The sequence below is a fragment of the Capricornis sumatraensis genome, chromosome 1 (assembly GCF_032405125.1).
Source record: "Capricornis sumatraensis isolate serow.1 chromosome 1, serow.2, whole genome shotgun sequence".
Classification (NCBI taxonomy): Eukaryota; Metazoa; Chordata; class Mammalia; order Artiodactyla; family Bovidae; genus Capricornis; species Capricornis sumatraensis.
Window position 1 is genome coordinate 8,284,747 of NC_091069.1, and position 20,238 is coordinate 8,304,984.

The window sequence follows — 20,238 nt, forward strand, 5'->3', positions numbered from 1 at the left end:
TGCTTCTGTTCTCCCCGTACCCGCTGGCTGGGTCCCAGCAGGGCTGGGGATCTGGGGTGGGGGGTGGGGGTGCCCTCCCCAGGCTGGGAGGGGTCCTTGCCTTCTGTCCCATTGGCAAGAATTGGACTTGGTCTTGGAAGCTCCTGGCATTGGGACCAGAGCATTTCTAGGATTTCTGTTGTTGTTTTTAATGCCCTAACCCTTTTAGAAAATGAATGTGAGAAGGTGCCTGCTGAGGCAGGATGGAGCGTTTGCTCTGGCTGGGGAAGGCTCTGGTCAGCTCTGCAGGTCCCTTCCTGCCCCACAGACACCTGGCACTTTAAAAGGGAGCTGGTCGCACTGTCTACAGTTGAAGTGACCCCTAGAAGATGGGGAACGCTGTCCTTCCCTTCTCTATGTGCACGACCTCAGCCCAGTGAGGCGATGTGTTCAGGGTGTTTTTTGGTCTGAGTCAACATTCTGGGGGCTTCAGGCATAAGATAGCTGGTTTTGGTGCTGTTGGGGAGAATTCCCCATACCAGGAACCCAGCCCCACCCTAGGCGAGGTCTGAATTTGACAGTCACCCCAGAAGGAGACAGAGCCTGCCATACCTTCCCATGCCAGGCCCTGGGCCAGGGTAACTGGACTAACAGAATTCAGCCACAACCAAATCAGTGCTGGCTGGAGCTGGAGGCCTGGAGCCCCGGAGCCCCAGCCTCATTCCCACGTGGGAGCCCTTTCTTCGACCCTCTGGTCCCCTCAAGCTCAGTGAATTCCCATTAGGTGCCCACAGCTCTGAACTAAAAATCCTATATTTAGAAAGAGACAGAATATATTAGAGATATTTTTGGAAAGGAAGTGGTCTATGCAATGCCAGTTTGGAATCTTCTTGAAAGACAGTTTAACGTTTTTACTAGGAGATTTAAAGAAAGGTCTACAATATTTTTAGCTTTTTTTTTTTTTTTTTCTGGTCACCCCACAAACCGACCGCATGGCATGATCCGCCAAGATGCAGAATGCCGTGGTCTCCTCTCTTTCGGGAGGTGAGCAGGGAGATGGGGGGAGGGGAGGCCTTTTTTTTTTTTTAACACCCCTCCTTTCGAACAGAATGTTACCACCACCACCCCCTGATTCAGTGGGCTGTGTTTGTATCTCCGTCCCAGCTTCTATTGTAGAAAATAACATTGTAAGGGGAAATCAGCCTAGTGTCAGTGTCTCGGTTGGGGGGGTGGGGATTAAATGTTGCAGATTTTGTTATGGCATGTTGGTTCTTGCTTGTTTTACTGAGTTGAATCCCAGGTCACAGATGGCACCAGAAGGGAGAGAGATGACACTCAGGGGGTGGGAGAGATGTCGGTGGCCAGGGTTCTTGGTTGTCCTGGCTGCAGTCATTACAATTATTATCACTGTTACTACTACACATTCATTGGGAGGAAACATAGGCCCAGAAAGGACAAGTTTCTTGCCAACCTCACACAAGGTGGCAGCTCTGACCTCAGAGCCCAAGTTCTAACCTCCCCAGAGTCGGGTGGCCTCTAACAAGTACGCCTGAGGATCGATGACTGCCTGTGCCTCAGCTTTCTCAGCTGCAAATGGGGTTGTGGATCAAATTAGGAGGTGGGTATACAGCCCTCCCTAGGGAGCCTGACCCCGCCCCTGAAAGATACTAAGAGTTTTCCCAGCCTCCCCAAAGCCACAGGCCAGCACTGTCTCCAGGCTTGGACCACCTCACTCCCTGCCCTTGACTCAAGTTCCTGAAGAGTTGTCATGGCCACCAAGCTCTTGGGAAAGGCAAGTCACCCTGGGCCTTTCATGAGCTCAGAAATGGCAGGAATCCTCAGGGCTCTGGACAAGCCGGAAGGGACCAGACTACCAGGCCTCATCCTGGCCCCAGCACTGCATTATCCTTGCCCATTTTCAGTGCTGATGCCTGCTCACACCCCAGAAAACCCTGGGGGCTGATTCTCAGCCCCTTGGTTCTTTGCACACGTGGGGAGGGATGACTTAGCTCCTGGCTGAGCCCCAATTCTGAGACAGGGAAGGAACTGGGCTGTAAGGTCCAAAACAGTTTGCTCCTTTGGAGCACAGTAATGCTCAGTGGGCTTTCCTGGTGGCTCAGACGGTAAGAAGCTGTTCAATCCCTGGGTCAGGAAGATCCTCTGGAGAAGCGAATGGCTAGCCACTCCAGTATTCTTGCCTGGAGAATTCCATTGACAGAGGAGCCTGGTGGGCTACAGTCCAGTTTAGTTCAGTCGCTCAGTCGTGTCCGACTCTGCGACCCCACGGACTGCAGCACACCAGACACCTCCCTGTCCATTGCCAACTCCCGGAGTTACTCAAACTCATGTCCATTGAGTCGGTGATGCCATCCAACCGTCTCATCCTCTGTCGTCCCCTTCTGCCTTCAATCATTCCCAGCATCAAGGTCTTTTCTAATGAGTCAGTTCTTCGCATCAGGTGGCCAAAGTATTGGAGTTTCAGCTTCAGCATCAGTCCTTTCACTGAATATTCAGGACTGGATTCCTTTAGGATGGACTGGTTGGATCTCCTTGCAGTCCAAGGGACTCTCAAGAATCTTCTCCAATACCACACTTCAAAAGCATCAATTCTTTGGCGCTCAGCTTTCTTCATAGTCCAACTCTCACATCCATACATGACTACTGGAAAAACTGTAGCTTTGACCAGACGGACCTTTGTTGGCAAAGTAATGTCTCTGCTTTTTAATATGCTGTCTAGGTTGGTCATAACTTTCCTTCCATGGAGTAAGCGTCTTTTAATTTCATGGCTGCAGTCACCATCTGCAGTGATTCTGGAGCCCCAAAAAAGTCTGTCACTGTTTCCACTGTTTCCCCATCTATTTCCCATGAAGTGATGGGAACAGATGCCATGATCTTAGTTTTCTGAATGTTGAGTTTTAAGCCAACTTTTTCACTCTCCTCTTTCACTTTCATCAAGAGGCTCCTTAGTTCTTTGCTTTCTGCCGTAAGGGTGGTGTCATCTGCATATCTGAGGTTATTGATGTTTCTCCCAGGAATCTTGATTCCAGCTTGTGCTTCCTCCAGCCCAGCCTTTCTCATGATGTACTCTGCATATAAGTTAAATAAAGCAGGGTGACAATATACAGCCTTGACCTACTCCTTTCACTATCTGGAACAGGTCCGTGAGGTTGCAGAGTCAGACACGACTAAGCACAACTTTTACTTTTTTTTTTTTCCATGCGAAGTGAAAAATCAGTATATAAAATAAATGATGGGGGAAAAATGTTCCTCTCAGCTTTGCGATGGGCTCAGACAACCCAAGGAAACAGATGCTGCCAGCAGGAGCAAGCCATGCCTGGTTTAGACCCCATTTTTGCATGCCCCTGCCCCCCTCCCCTCCAAGTGAAGGCAGCACAGGGAGGGCCTGGCATCGCCAGAGGCTATTCTCTGTAGAACTGCTGCTGCTGCCGCTGCTAAGTCGCTTCAGTCGTGTCCGACTCTGTGCGACCCCATAGATGGCAGCCGACCAGGCTCCCCCGTCCCTGGGAATCTCCAGGCAAGAACACTGAAGTGGGTTGCCATTTCCTTCTCCAATGCGTGAAAGTGAAAAGTGAACGTGAAGTTGCTCAGTCGCGCCCGACTCTTCGAGACCCCATGGACTGCAGCCTACCAGGCTCCTCTGTCCATGAGATTTTCTGGGCAACAGTACTGGAGTGGGGTCTGTAGCACTGCAGAAGTCACCAAAATCTTAAAGCTGGTTGACTGATTCAAAGCTCCCAGTTGTGTCAGGCTTCATTCTGGACACTGGGGATACAGACCCTTTCCTCAGGGGGCTCACAGTCAAGTGGGCCAGGTCAACAAGTAAATAAGGTAATTAAAACGCAGTCATGGGGCTTCCCTGGTGGCTCACTGGTAAAGAGTCCACCTGCCAGTGCAGGAGACACGGTTGGATCCCCGATCCAGGAGGCCCCCACATGCTGCGGAGCAGTTAAGCCCTGTGCACCACAAGTAGAGTCTGTGCTCATAGGACCTGCGAGCCGCAGCGACTGAAGCCCGCGTTCCCAAGCCCGTGCTCTGCAACGAAGAAGCCATGGCAATAAAAAGCTCTGTACGGCGACTAGAGAAAAGCCCTCGCAGTAACGAAGACCCAGCGCAGCCAAAAATAAATAAAATTTAAAAAGCAGAAACGCAGTGACAAGCGTCTTCTTGGTGATGCACTTGGGGAAGGGACTCCGGCTTCTCCTTCTCCCACCCTAGGCCGGTCCTTGAACTTTTTCTTTACCTTACCTTCAACAGACAGGTTCGGGCCTCGGGACCAGGAAGTAGCGCCCTCGGTTGCTGGAGTCTGCTATACACCACTGACTCAGACTGTGATCTGAAAAGTTCTCGCCTCTCTCTTGAGCCTCCTTTTCCCCACCTGAAACACGGGACTTCTGACCACTCACCCCCATCCTGTTCTGGCTTTAGGACCCTGGGATATTGAGAGATGGGCTTTTTTTTATTTTTTCCCTCGGGCGAGTTCGACAGGACCGAGCCCACAAGTGCCAAGCCAGTCTCGGTTCCTCAATTCGGTCTCACTGCCGAGAGATTCGGGAACGCCTCACAGAATGTCCTCGAGAAACTACATTTCCCGACATGCAAAGAGGAGGCCGTGCCCGCCCGTCTCCGGCGACGTGGTCCGGGCCAGCTTGAGGACTGCGACTCCCGGCGTGCCCCGCGGCCCAAGGCCGGAAGGGCCCGGATCCGGAACCGGATGGGGCTTGCGTCTCCGGTCCCTGAATCGCTGGGGAAATGGTGAGCGTGAGGCCGAAAGTCGGCAATGGGGGCGTCTGGAGGGTGGGGTCCTTGCTCAGGAGCTGGGGCTTGAGCACTCGGAGCCGGTATCGTTCTCCCGCCGTCTCACCGTACGAGTGATAGACTTTGGTCCGGTACTCTCTCTCCCGACCTAGAAAAGATACCCAGTCAGCCACGTCACATATGTCAGCTGAGTAAATGGACGTGATCGGGCCGCAGCGACTCCCCCCTCCTTCCTAAATGGAGGATCTTTTCCACAGTTGAATCCTCCCTTTTCTGCAGGCCACGGGAACAGACCAGGTGGTGGGACTCGGCCTCGTCGCCCTTAGCCTGATCATCTTCACTTATTACACCGCCTGGGTAATTCTCTTGGTATGTGTGCTTCCCCGCCCTCTCTTAGCTCCCATCCCTGGATCTTGACGCCAACTCCTCACATCATTTTAGCAGGCACTGTGCTAGGTGTTGTCACTGCATATCTCATGAAAGCTCCAGGACAGCACGATGAGAAAGATGGTAACAGGTGTCCCTGTGTTATAGACGAGGAAGCAGAAGCTCAATGGGAAGGCTCAGGGTGGAACCCTTAACCACTCCACTGCGAAGTCCTTTCCTTGGTTTGCTTTTGATGGGAGTTCTAGTCCTTCTGGTTATCCTGCGGGCGCTTGGGCATGACAGTCCCAGTGGACTTTGTAAGAGTGTTTAGCATTTTTTTTTCCCCCGTGGGAAATTTTTTTTGGTTACTGCTTTAAAAGTGCAGTGTTTGTTTGGAGGACAAAATCTTGCAGAAGTCGGTATCCTTTGGAGAAAAATGTTAGTAAAGAAAACCTTGGAGTCCTGGTTGGGAATCACTCGTGGATTCCTCATGTCCCCTTTGACCCTGCTAAGCTGTGAGGGCCTTAGGGCAAGTCCTTTGTCTGCTGTTCCCTGCCAGGTCCCTAGCCCCAACTTTGGGCGAGCACCAGTCAGGTGCCCAGTACACAACCATTAGATAACTGAAGGAAGGGAACAAACCAAGGCACCCAGAGTGCTATCCTCTTAGAGAAAAGCGAATGCAGTGGTTTGATGGGGTCCACCCCTGAGATGGAGGAGGAGGGCCGTTTGGACCAGGGGAGCTGAGCAGAGCGAGGAACACTCACTAGAGCTCTGCCTTTGATGCCAGCCATTCATCGACAGTCAGCATGTCATCCACAAGTATTTCCTGCCCCGAGCCTATGCCATTGCTATCCCACTGGCTGCCGGCCTCCTGCTGCTCCTGTTTGTGGGTAAGTTCCCCCAACCCTGGACAGGGTGTCTTGGGGACCCCATGACCCCCTCCCAACCCCAGACATGCTGCTATACTTCATCACTCACTGTACATCTGCCTGAGGCTCCTTACCCTCAGCTCACGTCCTGGGGTTTCCCTGTTCATCCTTCAGGGCTGTAAGTCAGTCTTCCCAATGCCTCAGGCTCACTGGAGTCTCACGGGATGTCTCCCTCTTTCTTGCTCCCTCCACCACCACCACCACCACCACCACCACCACTCTGCTCACACCTCCATCACCTCTCACCCCCTTGTCACCCTGGTTCATGATTCCTGCATCTCTCTGTCTCCCAGGGTCTAGCGTGTGGGCCTTATAGGGGCAGGGACTGTGGCTTGAACATTACTATGCCCTCACCCCAAGCACAAGCTGTGGCACTGAGTTGGTGCTCAAGAAAGTGGTTTGGATAAATCAACAATTAGCTGTCTGGATGATGGGGTGGGTGGCTGATGGATGCTGAGTGGGTGGGTGGTTAGGTAGATGGACAGGTGGTCGGGTGAGTAGATAGATAGTTGGGTGGATCTTATTCCCTGTTGAATCAGAAACACTAAACTCAGCAAATTGCCTTTGGTAGTCACTCAGCTGATGTTTGTTGAATGAGTGCAGGCAGAAGTGTAGCTTGATGAATGATTAGGGAAATGGCCTCCAGGGCATGGCCTGGAGGGTGGTTAGGTAGCTGCTTGGCCCCCTGTGTGGGTCACTGCCATGCTTGGGTCCTGCTCTGGCCTCCCCGGTCTCCCCTTGTGACTCAGCTGGTAAAGAATCCACCTGCAGTGTGGGAGACCTGGGTTCGATCCCTGGGTTCGGAAGATCCCCTGGAGACGCACTCCAGGATTCTGGCCTGGAGAATTCCATGGACTGTGTAGCCCATGGGGTCACAAAGAGTTGGACACAACTGAGCGACTTCCACTTCACTTTCTGACCCCCCAGCAGTCCTGAGCCAGGATCTTAGTTGCCTTTTTTGGTCTGTGTATTCCAGGTATATTCATCACCTACGTGATGCTGAAGAACCAGAAGGATACCAAAAAGGCTCAGTGAAGGCCCAGCAGGAATGAGGCTGCTGGCTCCGTCTCTGCTTCTTCTCCAGGGCAGACCCAGTGAGGGTGCCCACAGGACCCATCCAGGCACTGAGGCCCCCTCAAGCTTGATTGCCCTGCAGACACCCCTGTGGGATAGAAGCTGTTCAGGACTCACCCCTGGCTGACCAGGGCCCCTGCTCCTCCTTCCAGAAGCCAGGGAGGAGAAGTACCTGGAAGTCTCCATCTCACCCCGCTTCTGGCTCAGGGCCTGCAAGGTGCTGGTCCCTCTCCACATACACACACACCTCACCTTGAGACTCCCTATCATTTTTCCCGCTGGGTTCTACACTTGCCTCAGTTGCCTTCTTGTCACATGATGGTTGGACTTGGCAGGTTCTGGGGCGTCACGTGACCTCTTCCCGCATGTCCTGCTCCTCCACAGAGGCAGCCTTCCCAGGTCTGACATAGCCCCAGACCCCACAAGGATCTGTGGACCTGGAGAGCCTAGAGGGAGGCCCAGCCCCCCAGCCTCAGGGCTGGCCTGATGGGAGAGCTGAACAATAAACATCGTTGTCTTCGTCTCAGTGCTGTCCCTGACCCGAGGAGCTCAGGGGCTGGGAGCTGGCCTTTGCATTGGTCTCAGATCAGGAGATACTGGTCTGTGCAGCGAGGGTGCCTTGGGTACCTCCTGGATTATCCCTGTGGTGGACACAGGACAATGCAGGGGCCAGGACTGATGTGGATCTGGCCTGGTGCAGCTCACAGCGGGGGAGTCTGGAGGCATAGCGGTCTGCCAGACGTCACATCAGCCTCTACCTCGCCTCCCCTGTGCCAGCCCAGCCAGTGAGCACTGGTATATTAAGGACCCTCAGACCCCTAAAAGTCCAAGCCCATCATCTGTCTGGTACCCAGCAGCCCCACTTAGTGTGGCTCTGAGCAGAGGGCCGCTGTGAGCCAGAGCAGGGCTGTTTCCACTGTGTTCCGGTTGACTGGTCCAGGCCTCAGCTCGAGCCCCTGGCAATCCCACCATGCCCCTCTGGGCAGCCAGCTCTCCCATTCACCGTGTGAGCCGCCACCCCTCACTTCCTTGGGCACTCATTCTCCCTCCAGTTAGCAGAGGTGTCCCACCTGCCTCATCAGAGGAAAGAGCCCAACTGCAGGCACACTTGCCCTGTCCTTACCTGTTCCCCTCTCCATCCTCCAGTCCAGGCGGAGCTGCCCTCTTGGACTCTGGGTCCTGTCCTCTCCCACCGCTGTGGCAAGAGCCTGCTATCTGATGATCCCTCTCAGGGGAACAGCCTCTGCCTCTCAACATGGTCCTCCAGTGTTAACGTGTTGCAGGCTCCATATAAGCGACCCTCCATCAACCCGTTAACTCCCTCTAGGTCTCTCCCTGTCTCTTCACAACCAAACTTCCCCAAAGGGTATCCACCTCTGCCCCCTGCTTTTCCTCTCCTCCCACTGTGCTTGGCAGCTTTTCAGGAGGGCTGCACTCAGACCACCAGTGATGTCCAGTCTTTACATCAGAGGCATGTTCCTTGACCTCCTGCCACATTTGGCCAGTGACATTCTGCACCCCCCCACCCCTGGGTGCATTCTCTTCTCACATTCATGCTCCTCTCCTGCCGTGAGGGGGTAGGTTTCTCAGGACTCAGTCACAGGCCTCTTCACCCCACACTCTTAGGGGTGACCTTATCCTCACCCAGGTTTGCTTCCAGCCCAGCTTTCTCCTGAGCCCAAAGGTGTTGCATGTGTGCCAGCTGCCCACCTGACATCCCCATCGATGTCACAGACTGTGGCTTTCCTCTTCCACCCCACATCCACCAGACCCAAGTCCTATCAATTCTTGCCATTTCTTCCCCCACTCCAGTCACCTTCCCGATGCAAAGCCACCATCCTCTGCCCTAAATCACCAAAAGTGTCCTCACTTCTCTCCCCACTCCCCCACAATCCAGCTGCATGACAACCAGTGACCTTTGGAAAACATTTGAGTTTCTTTTTTACTTTTCCTGAGCATCTTTCTCACACATTGCTTCTCTGGGTTCCCATCCCTGTCCTCCCATGGCTGACAAGAGCCTCCATGCTCCCTTCTGAACTCTCCTCCAGCCATACTGCCCTTTCATTTCCTGGGAGTCACTGAGATTCTGTGTACATCCTACTTGCACTGGTTCAGCATATACCAGTTTCTCAAACACCAGTTTGTGCCAGGTTACTGAGCCAGGAAATGAGGTTGCCCTCCTTGCACTCTGGGTGGGGGAGAGGGGGATGTAATAAATAAATGAACAAGACAGTCTCTGACAGTGTTAAGCATGATGAAGAAAATAAAAGTGATGTGATCATGACTGAGGGGAGGGGACACTCAGAGTAGGGCAAGGTGATAAGGAATAAAGCAAATCGGGTGTGTGTGTGGAGTGGGGGGGCCTACTTCAGGCAGAAGGAGCAGCACCTACAAAAGCCTGGAGGTTTGAAAGGGTCCAGAGTCCCTGTGCAGGGTGCAGGGAGAGTGAGTTGAGAGGAGTCTTAAGAGTAGGCAGACGGGCCTGGGGCCATACTGGGAGGTTTGGACTGTTTCAGTGTCTTGGGAAGCCACTGGAGGCTTTGGGCCTGACAGTGACATCATCCGATTTATGCTTTTAAAGCTCACGCAGGCAGCTGTGTTCTTCTTACCCTAAAATCCGCCCTCCCCAGCGCCCCCCCCACCCCCCCACCCCCCCACACACACACCCCGGCCTACACTGCTCCTGGCCCATAGTGAGTGTTCAAAATAAGTGTTGAATGAATACATACCCCTGACTTCCTGTGTGACCTGGACGTAGTCACTTCTCTCACTGAACCTCAGTTTCCTTACCCGAAATACGGTCTGTGGGATTTTCATGCCAGAGTGGGTGGGCGGGACTGGATTTAGGTTACCGGCCTCCCGAACTCCCGGAGATCTGAGTCTCCCACACTCGGAAGGGAACGGGGGGTGGGGGTCTTCACGCCGCAGAGACCCTAACCAACACGCGGCGGCCCCGCCCCGCCTGGACCGCTGTCCGAAGGGTGCTGCAGCCCCGGAGGCGGGACCCGCAGGCGAGCCCCGGGGCCCCCTTTCGGATTGGGTGCAGCCGTGACCGGCACCACTCGATTGGTCGATCCAGAGGCAGGGGCGGGGCCCGGATCCTGCTGCGGGGCTACCCAGCAGCGGGGGACGCGGCCGGAGCCCGGGAAGCTGCTGCGGGGGCGATGGCCGCGCCGAGCCCGGGGCCCCGCGAGGTAGGTGCAGACCCGAGAGAGGACAGGAAAGGAAAGGGTTGGAGAGCAGGGGCCGGGTCTCCCCGCCCTGTAAGGGGCGGACACATCCCTATCCAAACCCAGAAGGGGTCCTGCACTTGGGCGGGACTGGGACACGCCCCACATGGGGCTGCTGGTCTGAAGTGGGGAGTCCAGCGGGTTTTCCACGAGAACTTGCTTGGTTTCTTCACTGTAAAATGGGGACAATAATAAAAGCGTCTCCTTCATAGGGCGGTTAGGAGGTCAAGCTCTCAGCTAGGGCTGGGCTCATGGTGGGTGCCGACTGAGGATGGGTCAGAAGCTGTGACCTCAGCTTCGTGGAGACCTGCCGCGCCGGACTGGAGGAATTCGGCATAGACAAGTAGAATAGATGACTCAATCACTGACATCACAGCTCCTACTATAAGGAGATCTGTGCACGGTGCTCAGACTCAACAGTAACCACAGTTAATACCAGCCGCGAAGGAGTTACTGTAGTTCTCAGTTTACAGACTAGAAAGCGAGGTGCAGAAAGGTTAGGTGATTTACCTAAGGTTACACAGCTAGTGAGAGGCTGCGGGACGAATGCTCTACCCGCTGATAGTAAGAACCATCACTATGAGTGCTGACTGAATGCCAGGCACGGGCTTCTCACAACACGCTGTGAGGTGGGTACCAGCCTTTCCTGCATTTTACAACTAAGGGAACTGAGGCAGAGAGAGATGAGGAGAGAGCTGACAAACAATGATGTGGGACTCAGACCAGGGTCTTTCTCCCGTGGGATGCTGGAGGCCCCGTGCTGACTGCTTCTGGTGCCTCCCACCCCAGATCCTGGCCCCCTCCCCAGAGGCTGGACGCAGAGCAGCTGCTTCAAGCTCTGGCCACCGTGGCCTCCTTTGGCGTCTCCGAGACAAGCAGTGTCGTCTGGGGCTGTTTGAGATTGGCCCGGGGCACGAGCTGCACCAGCTGATGTGCCTGATGCAGGCGGGACTGTGGGCTGCCACTCAAGTGTCCAGGGACCACCCTCCCGCGGTGAGTGGCTGGTTCTGTGCACCTCCACTAACAGCGAGACCAGGCTGACGCCCCGTCCTGCTAATAATGTAGGGCTGGAGATCGGAGCAGGCCAGATAGAAGGGGAGGAAGGCCGGGACTCGGTGCAGGGAATGAGGGACATTTCTGGGCTGAGGCCAGGAAGCCAGAAAGCCCAAGGTGTGTTGAGAGTGTGAGGAAGCCCTTGAACCCATGTGGTGGATGTGTGATCTAGGTGGGTGTCTGCCTCTTTTTAGGCCTCAGTGTCTCCATCTGTATAATGGGTGGGAGGGATTGTACTCCTTGGTCTCTGAGGTCCTCCCTTTCCACCAGGGTGTGCAGTTGAGAAGGGACCCCACCCCCACCCTACCAGCTCTGCCCATCCTCCCCAGAGCTCTGGCTAGGGCCAGGCTGGCTCAGCAGAAAGGGTCGCCCACTGCAAGCTCAGCAGCTGGACAGCCCTGGGTGAGCATGTGTGTCGTTTGTGTGTGTGCACACATGTGCAGTGTGACCCCGTCCTAGCACAGGGACCTGGAGGTCCAGGGAGATGCAGGAGTCCTCTAAATCTCATCACCTGCTGAAAATCCTGCAGGGTTCCCCAATTCTCAGCATGGTCTCAGCGTCCTGCTGGCTCTAGCTCAAGGGCCATCTGTCCAGGCTCATTCTTAGTCCACCCCTCCCTTATTCTCTTCAGTCTCGGCCTCTCCTCTTCCCAGTGGCCATCACTGCTGTTCCCCCTGCTGTGAGCACTTTGCTCCCCGTCTTCACTACCCTCACATTTCATCTTAGGGGCACCTCCTCCAGGGAGTTTTCTCTGATCCTTCTCCTCCCAGGCTCAGTCAGGCAGGTCCCTAGACTTCAAGGCCACCCCCTTTTACCGGGAGGGCATCTGGCCACACATTGGCCAGCGTGTGTCTGGGCACATGTGCCAGGCTCTAGCTCAGAGACTGCTGTGGGGGACTCAGCAGGAATAAGACACACCCGGGACCTGCCCTCACTCACTCTTCCCTCTAGCTCTGGGAGGGCTGGCCATCTCCCTGCTCAACTCAGGCACACCCGGATTAGTCCCCAGCAGCTGGAGGAACCACATGGCAGGGGTGAGGGGGTGGGGGTGGCGGTGAGGCGGGGTGCCAGACCCTGGGCTGGCAGCGCCGGCTGAGACTTGCCCTGGGCTGCTCTGCTCCTTGCTGCAGGGGCTGCCCACAGAGGAGGATTTTTCCGAAGTCCTGACCCAGGTTCATGAGGTAGGAAGCCCAAGACTGCTGCATGGAAGGGAATGTGTTCAGCTCTCCTCCTCTGTTTCCCCATCAGTTGCAGTGGGAGTGATGGCTTGACCCCGGGGTCTTGCAGAAAGGGTGTGCTTAACCCTGACCCTCCCGCGGGAGAGCCAACTGCACACCCCTGGACACCGGGGGACACTCTTGGGGGCTGTTCTTTCTCCTCGCAGGGCTTCGAGCTGGGCACCTTGGCTGGCCCCGCCTTCGCCCGACTGCGGCGTTCCCTGGGGCTGGCCGAGGAGGACTACCAGGCCGCGCTGGGTCCCGGCCGCCCCTACCTGCAGTTCCTCAGCACCTCCAAGAGCAAGGCCAGCTTCTTTCTGTCGTGAGCTGGTGGCAGGGGTGGGGAATGGCGAGGGGGAGTGGTGTTGGGGGACGGGGTTCGGGGGAGGGGTGCGCTTGAGGAGAGAGAGAATGGCCAGGTTAGGTTGGGTCAGGTCCAGATAGCGGTCCGATGGAGAGGGGCGGGGACAGGAGGCCAGACGGGCCGTGGGGAGGCGGCTTCTGACCGGCCTCGACAGTGACCTCTCCCTCCCGCCCCTCAGCCATGACCAACGCTTCTTCCTGAAGACCCTGCGGAGCCGGGAGGTGCAGGCGCTGCTCGCCCATCTGCCCCGCTACGTGCATCACCTGCAGCGACACCCACACTCACTGCTCGCACGGTTGCTGGGTACGACCTGTCAGACCTGTCCGGGACTGCAGGGAACGGGGAGGTGGGAGGAGAGAGGGCGAGAAGGGGAGGGGTCGGAGAGTGGGAAGGTTCTAGGATCGGGGGTGCTGGGGGGGAGCGTAGGGGACCTGAGTCCGAGCAGGGTGGAGGGCACTAGGCAACAGAGAGGCGGGGGCCAAGTCCAATGGGGAGGCGGGTCCTAGACAGCAATGTGCAGCGGGGCGGGGTCGATGGGCGGGGCCAAAACCTGGCTGGGGCCCAAAGGGGGCGGGATTGGGATTGGACGGTGACCGGAGGAAGATTTGCGGGCCTGTTAGTCGCTCAGTAGTGTCTCTCTGCGACCCCATGGAGGGTAGCCTGTCAGTCTCCTCTGTCCATGGGATGGATTCTCCAGGCAAGAATACTGGAGTGTGTAGCCATTCCCTTCTCCAGGGGATCTTCCTAACCCACGGCTGGAACCCAAGTCTCCTGCACTGCAGGCAGATTCTTAACCGTCTGAGCCGCCCATTTGGGGCTAAATCTAGAAACAGGTCAAGTCGGGACACCACCCTCAAGCTGGGGAAGGGCGGGGTCCGGGGGCGCGGCCTGGAGGCTTGGGATGTGGCAGACCGCGAAGAGGACGTGTGGCCTGAAACTGGCACCGGACAGGACGGACCCGGGGGGCGTATCCGAGTTTGCGCCCCTCACCTGACGCCCTCTCCCCTTCCAGGAGTGCACAGTCTGCGGGTGGCTCGGGGAAAGAAGGTGGGTGAGGCCGAGCCGAGTGGACCGGGCCGGAGGGGGCGGTGGGAGGGTGAGACCCTGTCTCCTCTCACTCCCTACTCCTGTCCCCAGAAATACTTCATCGTCATGCAGAGCGTCTTCTATCCCGCCGGCCGCATCTCTGAGAGGTGAGTCGGCCTCCCAGCCCCGCCCGGAATGTACCACCTGAAGCGCCCACACTCAGGGGATAGACAGCGAAAGATGAATGGCAAGATCTCTTGACGGGTCCGAGACCGTGATCCCCATGACCGCTGTCTCTTGAGCGCTCAGGAGGCAGTGGGTGCTGTGTTGAGTCATTTGCATTCATCATCTTCTTTCCCAGAATATCTCTGAGGGGTAGGTGTCCTTATCATCCCCATTTCGTGGATGAGAAATTGAGGAAGGGAAATCTGCATAGCTACCGTGCTAGAAGCTGGGATTCAAACACAGCCTCTGATTGGGCGCGGCCCTCTGAGCCTCCTAGTTCCCCCTTCTCTGCCACCAGAGCTCCACATTGGTGCTCCCCAGGGGCTGTAGACCTCCCACAGGCCCTTGTGGTTCTGGGAGTAGTGTGGGCCCACTCTGTCAGACACCCCAAGGATGACAAGATGCCAAGAGTCAGGCACAGGTAGGGGGAAAGGCTGGACTGGTGTTCGGCCTGAGCTGGAATCCCTGCTCTGCCCTCTAGTCACTGTGTGGTCTTGGGCAAATTGAAAAACCTCTCTGAGGTTTTTTTCTTCGTCTCTAACAAGGGAATGATAATGGATTGGGGTTGTGCTGAGAGTCTGAACAGTCACCCAGTGGCTGCTCTTGTATCACCTTGTGAGCTTTCCCATGTGTCTCAAGTCTGTATAAAGTGGAATTCTGGTAAAGAATCCGCCTGCAATGAGGGAGACCTGGGTTCAATCCCTGGGTTGGGAAGATCCCCTGGAGAAGGGAAAGGCTACCCACTCCAGTATTCTGGCCTGGAGAATTCCATGGACAGTCCATGTGGTCACAGAGTCGGGCGCGACTGAGTGACTTTCACTTTCACTTTCTGTCTCCCCCACCCCTCACCTCCAGGTATGACATCAAGGGCTGTGAGGTGAGCCGTTGGGTGGAGCCCGCCCCTGAGGGCAGCCTCCTTGTTCTGGTGCTGAAAGACCTCAACTTTCAGGGCAAGACCATCAATTTGGGTGAGCCATAGGGTGGTCACTGCTTGCTCTTCCTCTGTTTAGGGTGAAGTTAGAAGGGTGTCCTTGGCACTATCCTCTGCCCGAGTCATTAACAGCCTAGATTCTGGAGTCAAGTGGAGAGTCCTAGCTCCGTGACTCTCTAGCTAGGTGACCAAGGCAAATTACAGATGAGCTTGCCTATCTGTGAATTGGGACAGTAACGTCTCCTGCCCTCCCAGGGCAGGTGCGTGTGGAGCCCGCAGCACCTTGCCCAGCACCAGACGAGCACTCAGGTGGGGGCACTGATGCTCCGGCAGGGCCCCAGCGGAGCTGGTTCCTCCGCCAGATGGAATTGGACACTGCCTTCCTCCGGGAGCTCAACGTACTGGATTACAGCCTCCTGATGGCCTTCCAGCGTCTTCATGAGGATGAGAGGGGCCCAGGCAGTAGCCTTATCTTCCGCACAGCCAGGTGGGCCCCCCAGAGGCAACAGCAAGAATGAGGTGATGAGAACATGGAAAAGATGGATGGTGTGTTGGGAGAAACAACACAGGCAAAGGTTCAAAGACTGGAAAGTGCAGTCTGTGTGTGTATGTGTGTACGTGTGTGTGGGTGGGGGGGGGGGTGGTGCGGAGGAAGGGAGTGGAGAGCTGGAAAAGCCTGGCCAGCAGGGGTAGTGGGCACAGGTGGATTACAGCAGGGGAAACACCAGGTGATCCAATTGGATGAGGGCTTCGGTGTTGAAGAATCTGCCCGTTTTCCAGAAGGGAATGTGGAGTCATTGAAGATTTCAGACCTACTTCATTTTTGCCTTAGAAAGAGCCCTTGCCTCTTGACCCGGTCACTCCACTTCAAGGACCCTGAAGTCATTGCCTCTGGCACCATCCTTCCTCTTGAGTGCAGTCAATCTTGCATGCTGACAACGAGGTTTTGGTTTTGAGAGGATGGGTTCATTCCCATTTTAGATATGCTAAAACTGAGCCTCAGAGGGAGGAAATGAAGTTGTAGAATGACTTTTGAGGATTCATGTTAGTACTTGGTTAGTTACTTGGATTTCAGTCCTCCAAGGCCCACTTTTGTAGTTGAACAGAATTACTCAGGGCTGCCCTGATTCGGTGGTAAAGAATCTGCTTGCAGTACAGGAGACCTGGAGTCAATCCCTGGACTGGGAAGATCCCCTGGAAAAGGGCATGGCACCCCACTCCAGTATTCTTGCCTGGAGAATCCCATGGACAAAGGAACCTAGTAGCCTGCAGTCCATGGGGTCGCAAAGAGTCAGACACGACTGAGCTACTAACACTTTCACTTTCGCTTTTCAGAAATATTTAGGCATTAAGATAGGCCCTTCTTGGAAAATAAGAAAGGAAATAAGTTCATTGATTTGGTGGGTGGGCAAATGTAAAGTGATGTCCACTCATCCAGCCCCCAGCCCCACCCTTTGGAGGAAGACCTTCCAATGGGTGAGTCTTGGGCACAACCCAAGGTAATGCCTCCCCATAAAACCTGTGACATCCTGACCAGGTAGTGGGATGCCCACCATGGGATACAGATTCCCCCAAGTCTGCCCATCCAAGCTAGAGTAAACCCACATTTGCATACATTTGTTATTCTATTGAAGTTTTCCAAGCTGGCTGGTAAATGGCCATAGGCCCGCTTCCACCCAGTTCCCAGCCCCTCATTCAGAACCTACCATCCCCAGGTTAACCCTGCCACTGCAGAAAGTTCCAGTATTCTGTCCAGGCTCCCAGACCACTCTGTTCGGATTGGTTGGTGCTTAGGGTGGAAGGGCGCTTTCTTTGATTGGCTTATTTCCCCCAAGAACTGGGCAGGGCAGGAATAAAGCCCCCAGCGATCCCCTGACCCCCTATTCTCCAAGCTGCACTATCACAAGAGGACAAAGTTAGGGAATTAAGCCTTCTCTGGCTTGGACTGGGGGACCCGCCAAAGGCATCTTCTGATTTTGAGGCAAAAAGACACACATCTGCAAACTTGGGTTGGATCTTTTTCTGCAAGGTTTCAACTCTGCCACTCTGAAACTCTCAGGGTTGGATGACCCCAAACAGCAGTTCTGGAAATACCTAAATACAGTGTGGTGTGTGCATGCTCAGTCGTGTTTGACTCTTTGCAACGCCATGGACTGCAGCCCGCCTGGCTCCTCTGTCCTTAAAGTTTTCCAGGCAAGGATATTGGCGTGGGTTACCAGTTCCTTCTCCAGGGGATCTTCCTAACCCAGAAACTGAACCCGTATCTCCTGCACTGCAGGCAGATTCTTTACTGTTTGGGCCCTCAGGGAAGCCCACGCAAATATGGGACTTACCCAAAGTGATGTGGTACTTAATGCAGAGCCAGAGTCTGTGTGACCCAAGTGCTAGATATCAGCACTATCCAGTAGAAAGTTAATACTAGCTATACAGGTAGTTTTCGATTTTCTAGTAGCCTCATTTTAAAGAGTAAAAAGAGGGACTTCCTTGGCAGTCCAGTGGTTAAGACTTTGCCTTCTAATGCAGGGAGTGCAGGTTCGATACCTGGTGGGGGAACTAAGATGCCCCATGCCTTGGGGCCAAAAAACCAAAACAAAAAGCAGTAAGTGTAACAAATTCAATAAAGACTTAAAAAAATCTTAATAAATTAATAAAAAGTAAAAATAATTTTAATAGCATATTACCCTTACTTCATACATCCAAACTTTGATTCTTTCATCATCTAATCAATGTAAACATTTATATCTTACATTCTGTTTTTCATACTGTCTTGGAAACTCAGTATTTTTTTACCTTTTTTTTTCAGTATGTATTTTACACTAACCATGCCTCTCAGTTGGGACTGGCCACACTGAAGCGCTCAGGGGCCATACGCGGCTAACTGGTGGCTGCATAGCGCACAGCTCAGCTTTTAGCCTGTCAATTGCAATTCACTCAGCCTCGCAGTTTATCTGACATCACAGGCCAGGGCACACAGGAGGGGTGGGGATGACCCAGGGGCAGCCTGGCCCGGGCTGACGGGGTCCATTGACTGGGGGTCCTCGGAGGAGACAGTTACCTTACCCCTCTGTCGGCCCCCAGGTCTATACGAGGGGCGCAGAGCGCTGAGGAGTCGGGAGCCCAGAACCGCCGGCTGCTGCCCGACGCTCCCAACGCCCTACACATCGTGGACGGGCCGGAGCATCGCTATTTCCTAGGCCTGGTGGACCTCACCACGGTCTATGGGCTCCGCAAGCGGCTGGAGCAACTGTGGAAGACGCTGCGCTACCCAGGCCGGACCTTCTCAACCGTCAGCCCGGCTTGCTACGCCCGTCGCCTCTGCCAGTGGGTGGAGGCGCACACCGAGTGACCGGCGCCCAGCCGCTCTCTCCCAGTCTGGACAAATGGGACCACGTCGGGAACGCGGGTTCCAGCCTGGCCCCGGGCAGCTGGTCGGGCTACCCTCGCCTGCCATTCCTGCGGTTGGCCTCCAGAGGGCGGCATCCCCTAACTAATGTTATGAACTCATTTGCTGGGGAATGCTGTGCCTGATTGTGCCAGGGACTCCCCTAACGTGAGTTTATTTAATCCTCAAAAAAAGAAAAAAAGGCTTATTCTTTTTTACAGACCATGAAATGAAGGCTCAGGGGGTGATGGGACTGAGCAAAATCATTCAGCAATAAATGCGAGAACCAGGACTCAACTATGCCCTTTGAGCTCAGGAGCTGTATTCTTATTGATCAGCTCCCACAGTCCTGTCCTCACTGGGGAAGGGGGTAGCTGAAACCTCCAAGTCCAGCCTCTTCGTCATCCAGATGGGGAAACTGAGGCCCAAAGACATTAAGGGACTCATGCACGGGTAAGTGGCAAGGCCAGCCCAAGAACCCAGGCCTCCCAATACCTGCCCCGCCCCCAACCCAGGCTCAAGCAGGACCCACTGGCCTCCCTCTGGGGTGGCCCCTCTATATCCTGCACAGGTGGGAGGAAGCGGGCCATTGGTGGGGGCTTCAGCTCTAGGAAATATTAGACTGGGGGCCACTACTGATCTTGAGTAAGTTCTGCCCTCCTCTGGGAGTCACTTTAATCACCTGTGAAATGGGAGCAGGGGTTGGTGGTCAGTCTGAGGGACCTGGACACACAGACATGACCGGAGCAGAGAAGGAAATTGCCTGCATGGCCCCTGATCATTCCTTCTCCCTCCTCCAGGAAACTTCAGCCCTACCTCTACCCCCAGTCCAATTCGACCATGCCCAAGGGATCCCTTCCTCTAGAGCTTCTCTGTGGCCTGGCTGTGTGACCAGGAAAAGGTGCTAAACCTCTCTGTGTCTCAGTGGTCTAATTTTGCAAATGGAAATATTTAACTCATTAAATATTTATTGAGCACCTTCTATGTGACAGGCCCTCTGCCAGGGGAATGGGGACCTGGGGTGGAACGAAATGCAGAGATTCTTCCTCCGAAGAACTCACAGTGTGTGTGCGGGGGGGGAGGCGGGGGGCAGTGACAAAAGCCACATGTGTGACAAAGCCTCGTGAAGCAACATGGGGCCATGGTGCTTAGGGAAGGAGCCCCTATCTAGTTATTTGATGGGAAGGGGGGCTCTAACCTCTAAACAGAGACCAGAAGAATCAGATGCAGGGATGGGGGTGTGTCCCAATCCAAGGACACAGCAAAGATCTGGGATAAGAGAGAGCTTGGCATTTGAGAGAAAGAACTATTTCACTGCAGTCGGAGTTTGAGGGTGGGGTGACAGTGTGGTGGTGGGGGGAGCTTTGTGGGCCAATCGCTGGTCCCTGAGGCCGGATGATTCCAGACATTGGGAAAGTCACTCAGTGACTCAACGCTGCCATTGCATTGGCCATAAGAGAAAACAAGGAAAGGCGGCTGGTGGGGGAAGGGAGAGGAAAAGGAAATCTTAGGCTGCAGGGCTGGAGCGTGGGCTCCTGGAATATATACGTAATTGACATCATCCCTTGCTGTTTGGGTGACCCTAGGTGATTACTCAACTTTTCTGAGCAGGGAGCACTTATTCTGGCTCAGCAGGAAGTTGAGACACAGACTGCGTTAAGGTCATCACTAAGAAGGTGGGTGGGT

At 54.8% G+C, this 20,238-nt stretch overlaps 2 protein-coding genes across 2 annotated transcripts; both read left to right on the forward strand.

Annotated features, from left to right (window-relative positions):
• Positions 1 to 4,701: 4,701 nt before the first annotated feature.
• On the forward strand, positions 4,702 to 7,621 carry DPM2 (dolichyl-phosphate mannosyltransferase subunit 2, regulatory). Its single transcript, XM_068979708.1, has 4 exons — positions 4,702 to 4,752; positions 5,035 to 5,124; positions 5,909 to 6,011; positions 7,027 to 7,621. The coding sequence occupies exons 1-4, from the start codon at positions 4,750 to 4,752 to the stop codon at positions 7,083 to 7,085; spliced, it is 255 nt and encodes an 84-aa protein (XP_068835809.1). The 5' UTR covers positions 4,702 to 4,749; the 3' UTR covers positions 7,086 to 7,621.
• A 2,667-nt stretch (positions 7,622 to 10,288) lies between these two features.
• PIP5KL1 (phosphatidylinositol-4-phosphate 5-kinase like 1) lies at positions 10,289 to 18,516 on the forward strand. The gene is made up of 10 exons (XM_068987128.1): positions 10,289 to 10,318; positions 11,144 to 11,347; positions 12,538 to 12,588; positions 12,792 to 12,946; positions 13,167 to 13,291; positions 14,001 to 14,035; positions 14,126 to 14,181; positions 15,095 to 15,207; positions 15,504 to 15,657; positions 18,249 to 18,516. Exons 1-10 carry the CDS (start codon positions 10,289 to 10,291, stop codon positions 18,514 to 18,516), a joined length of 1,191 nt encoding a protein of 396 aa, XP_068843229.1.
• Positions 18,517 to 20,238: the final 1,722 nt, after the last annotated feature.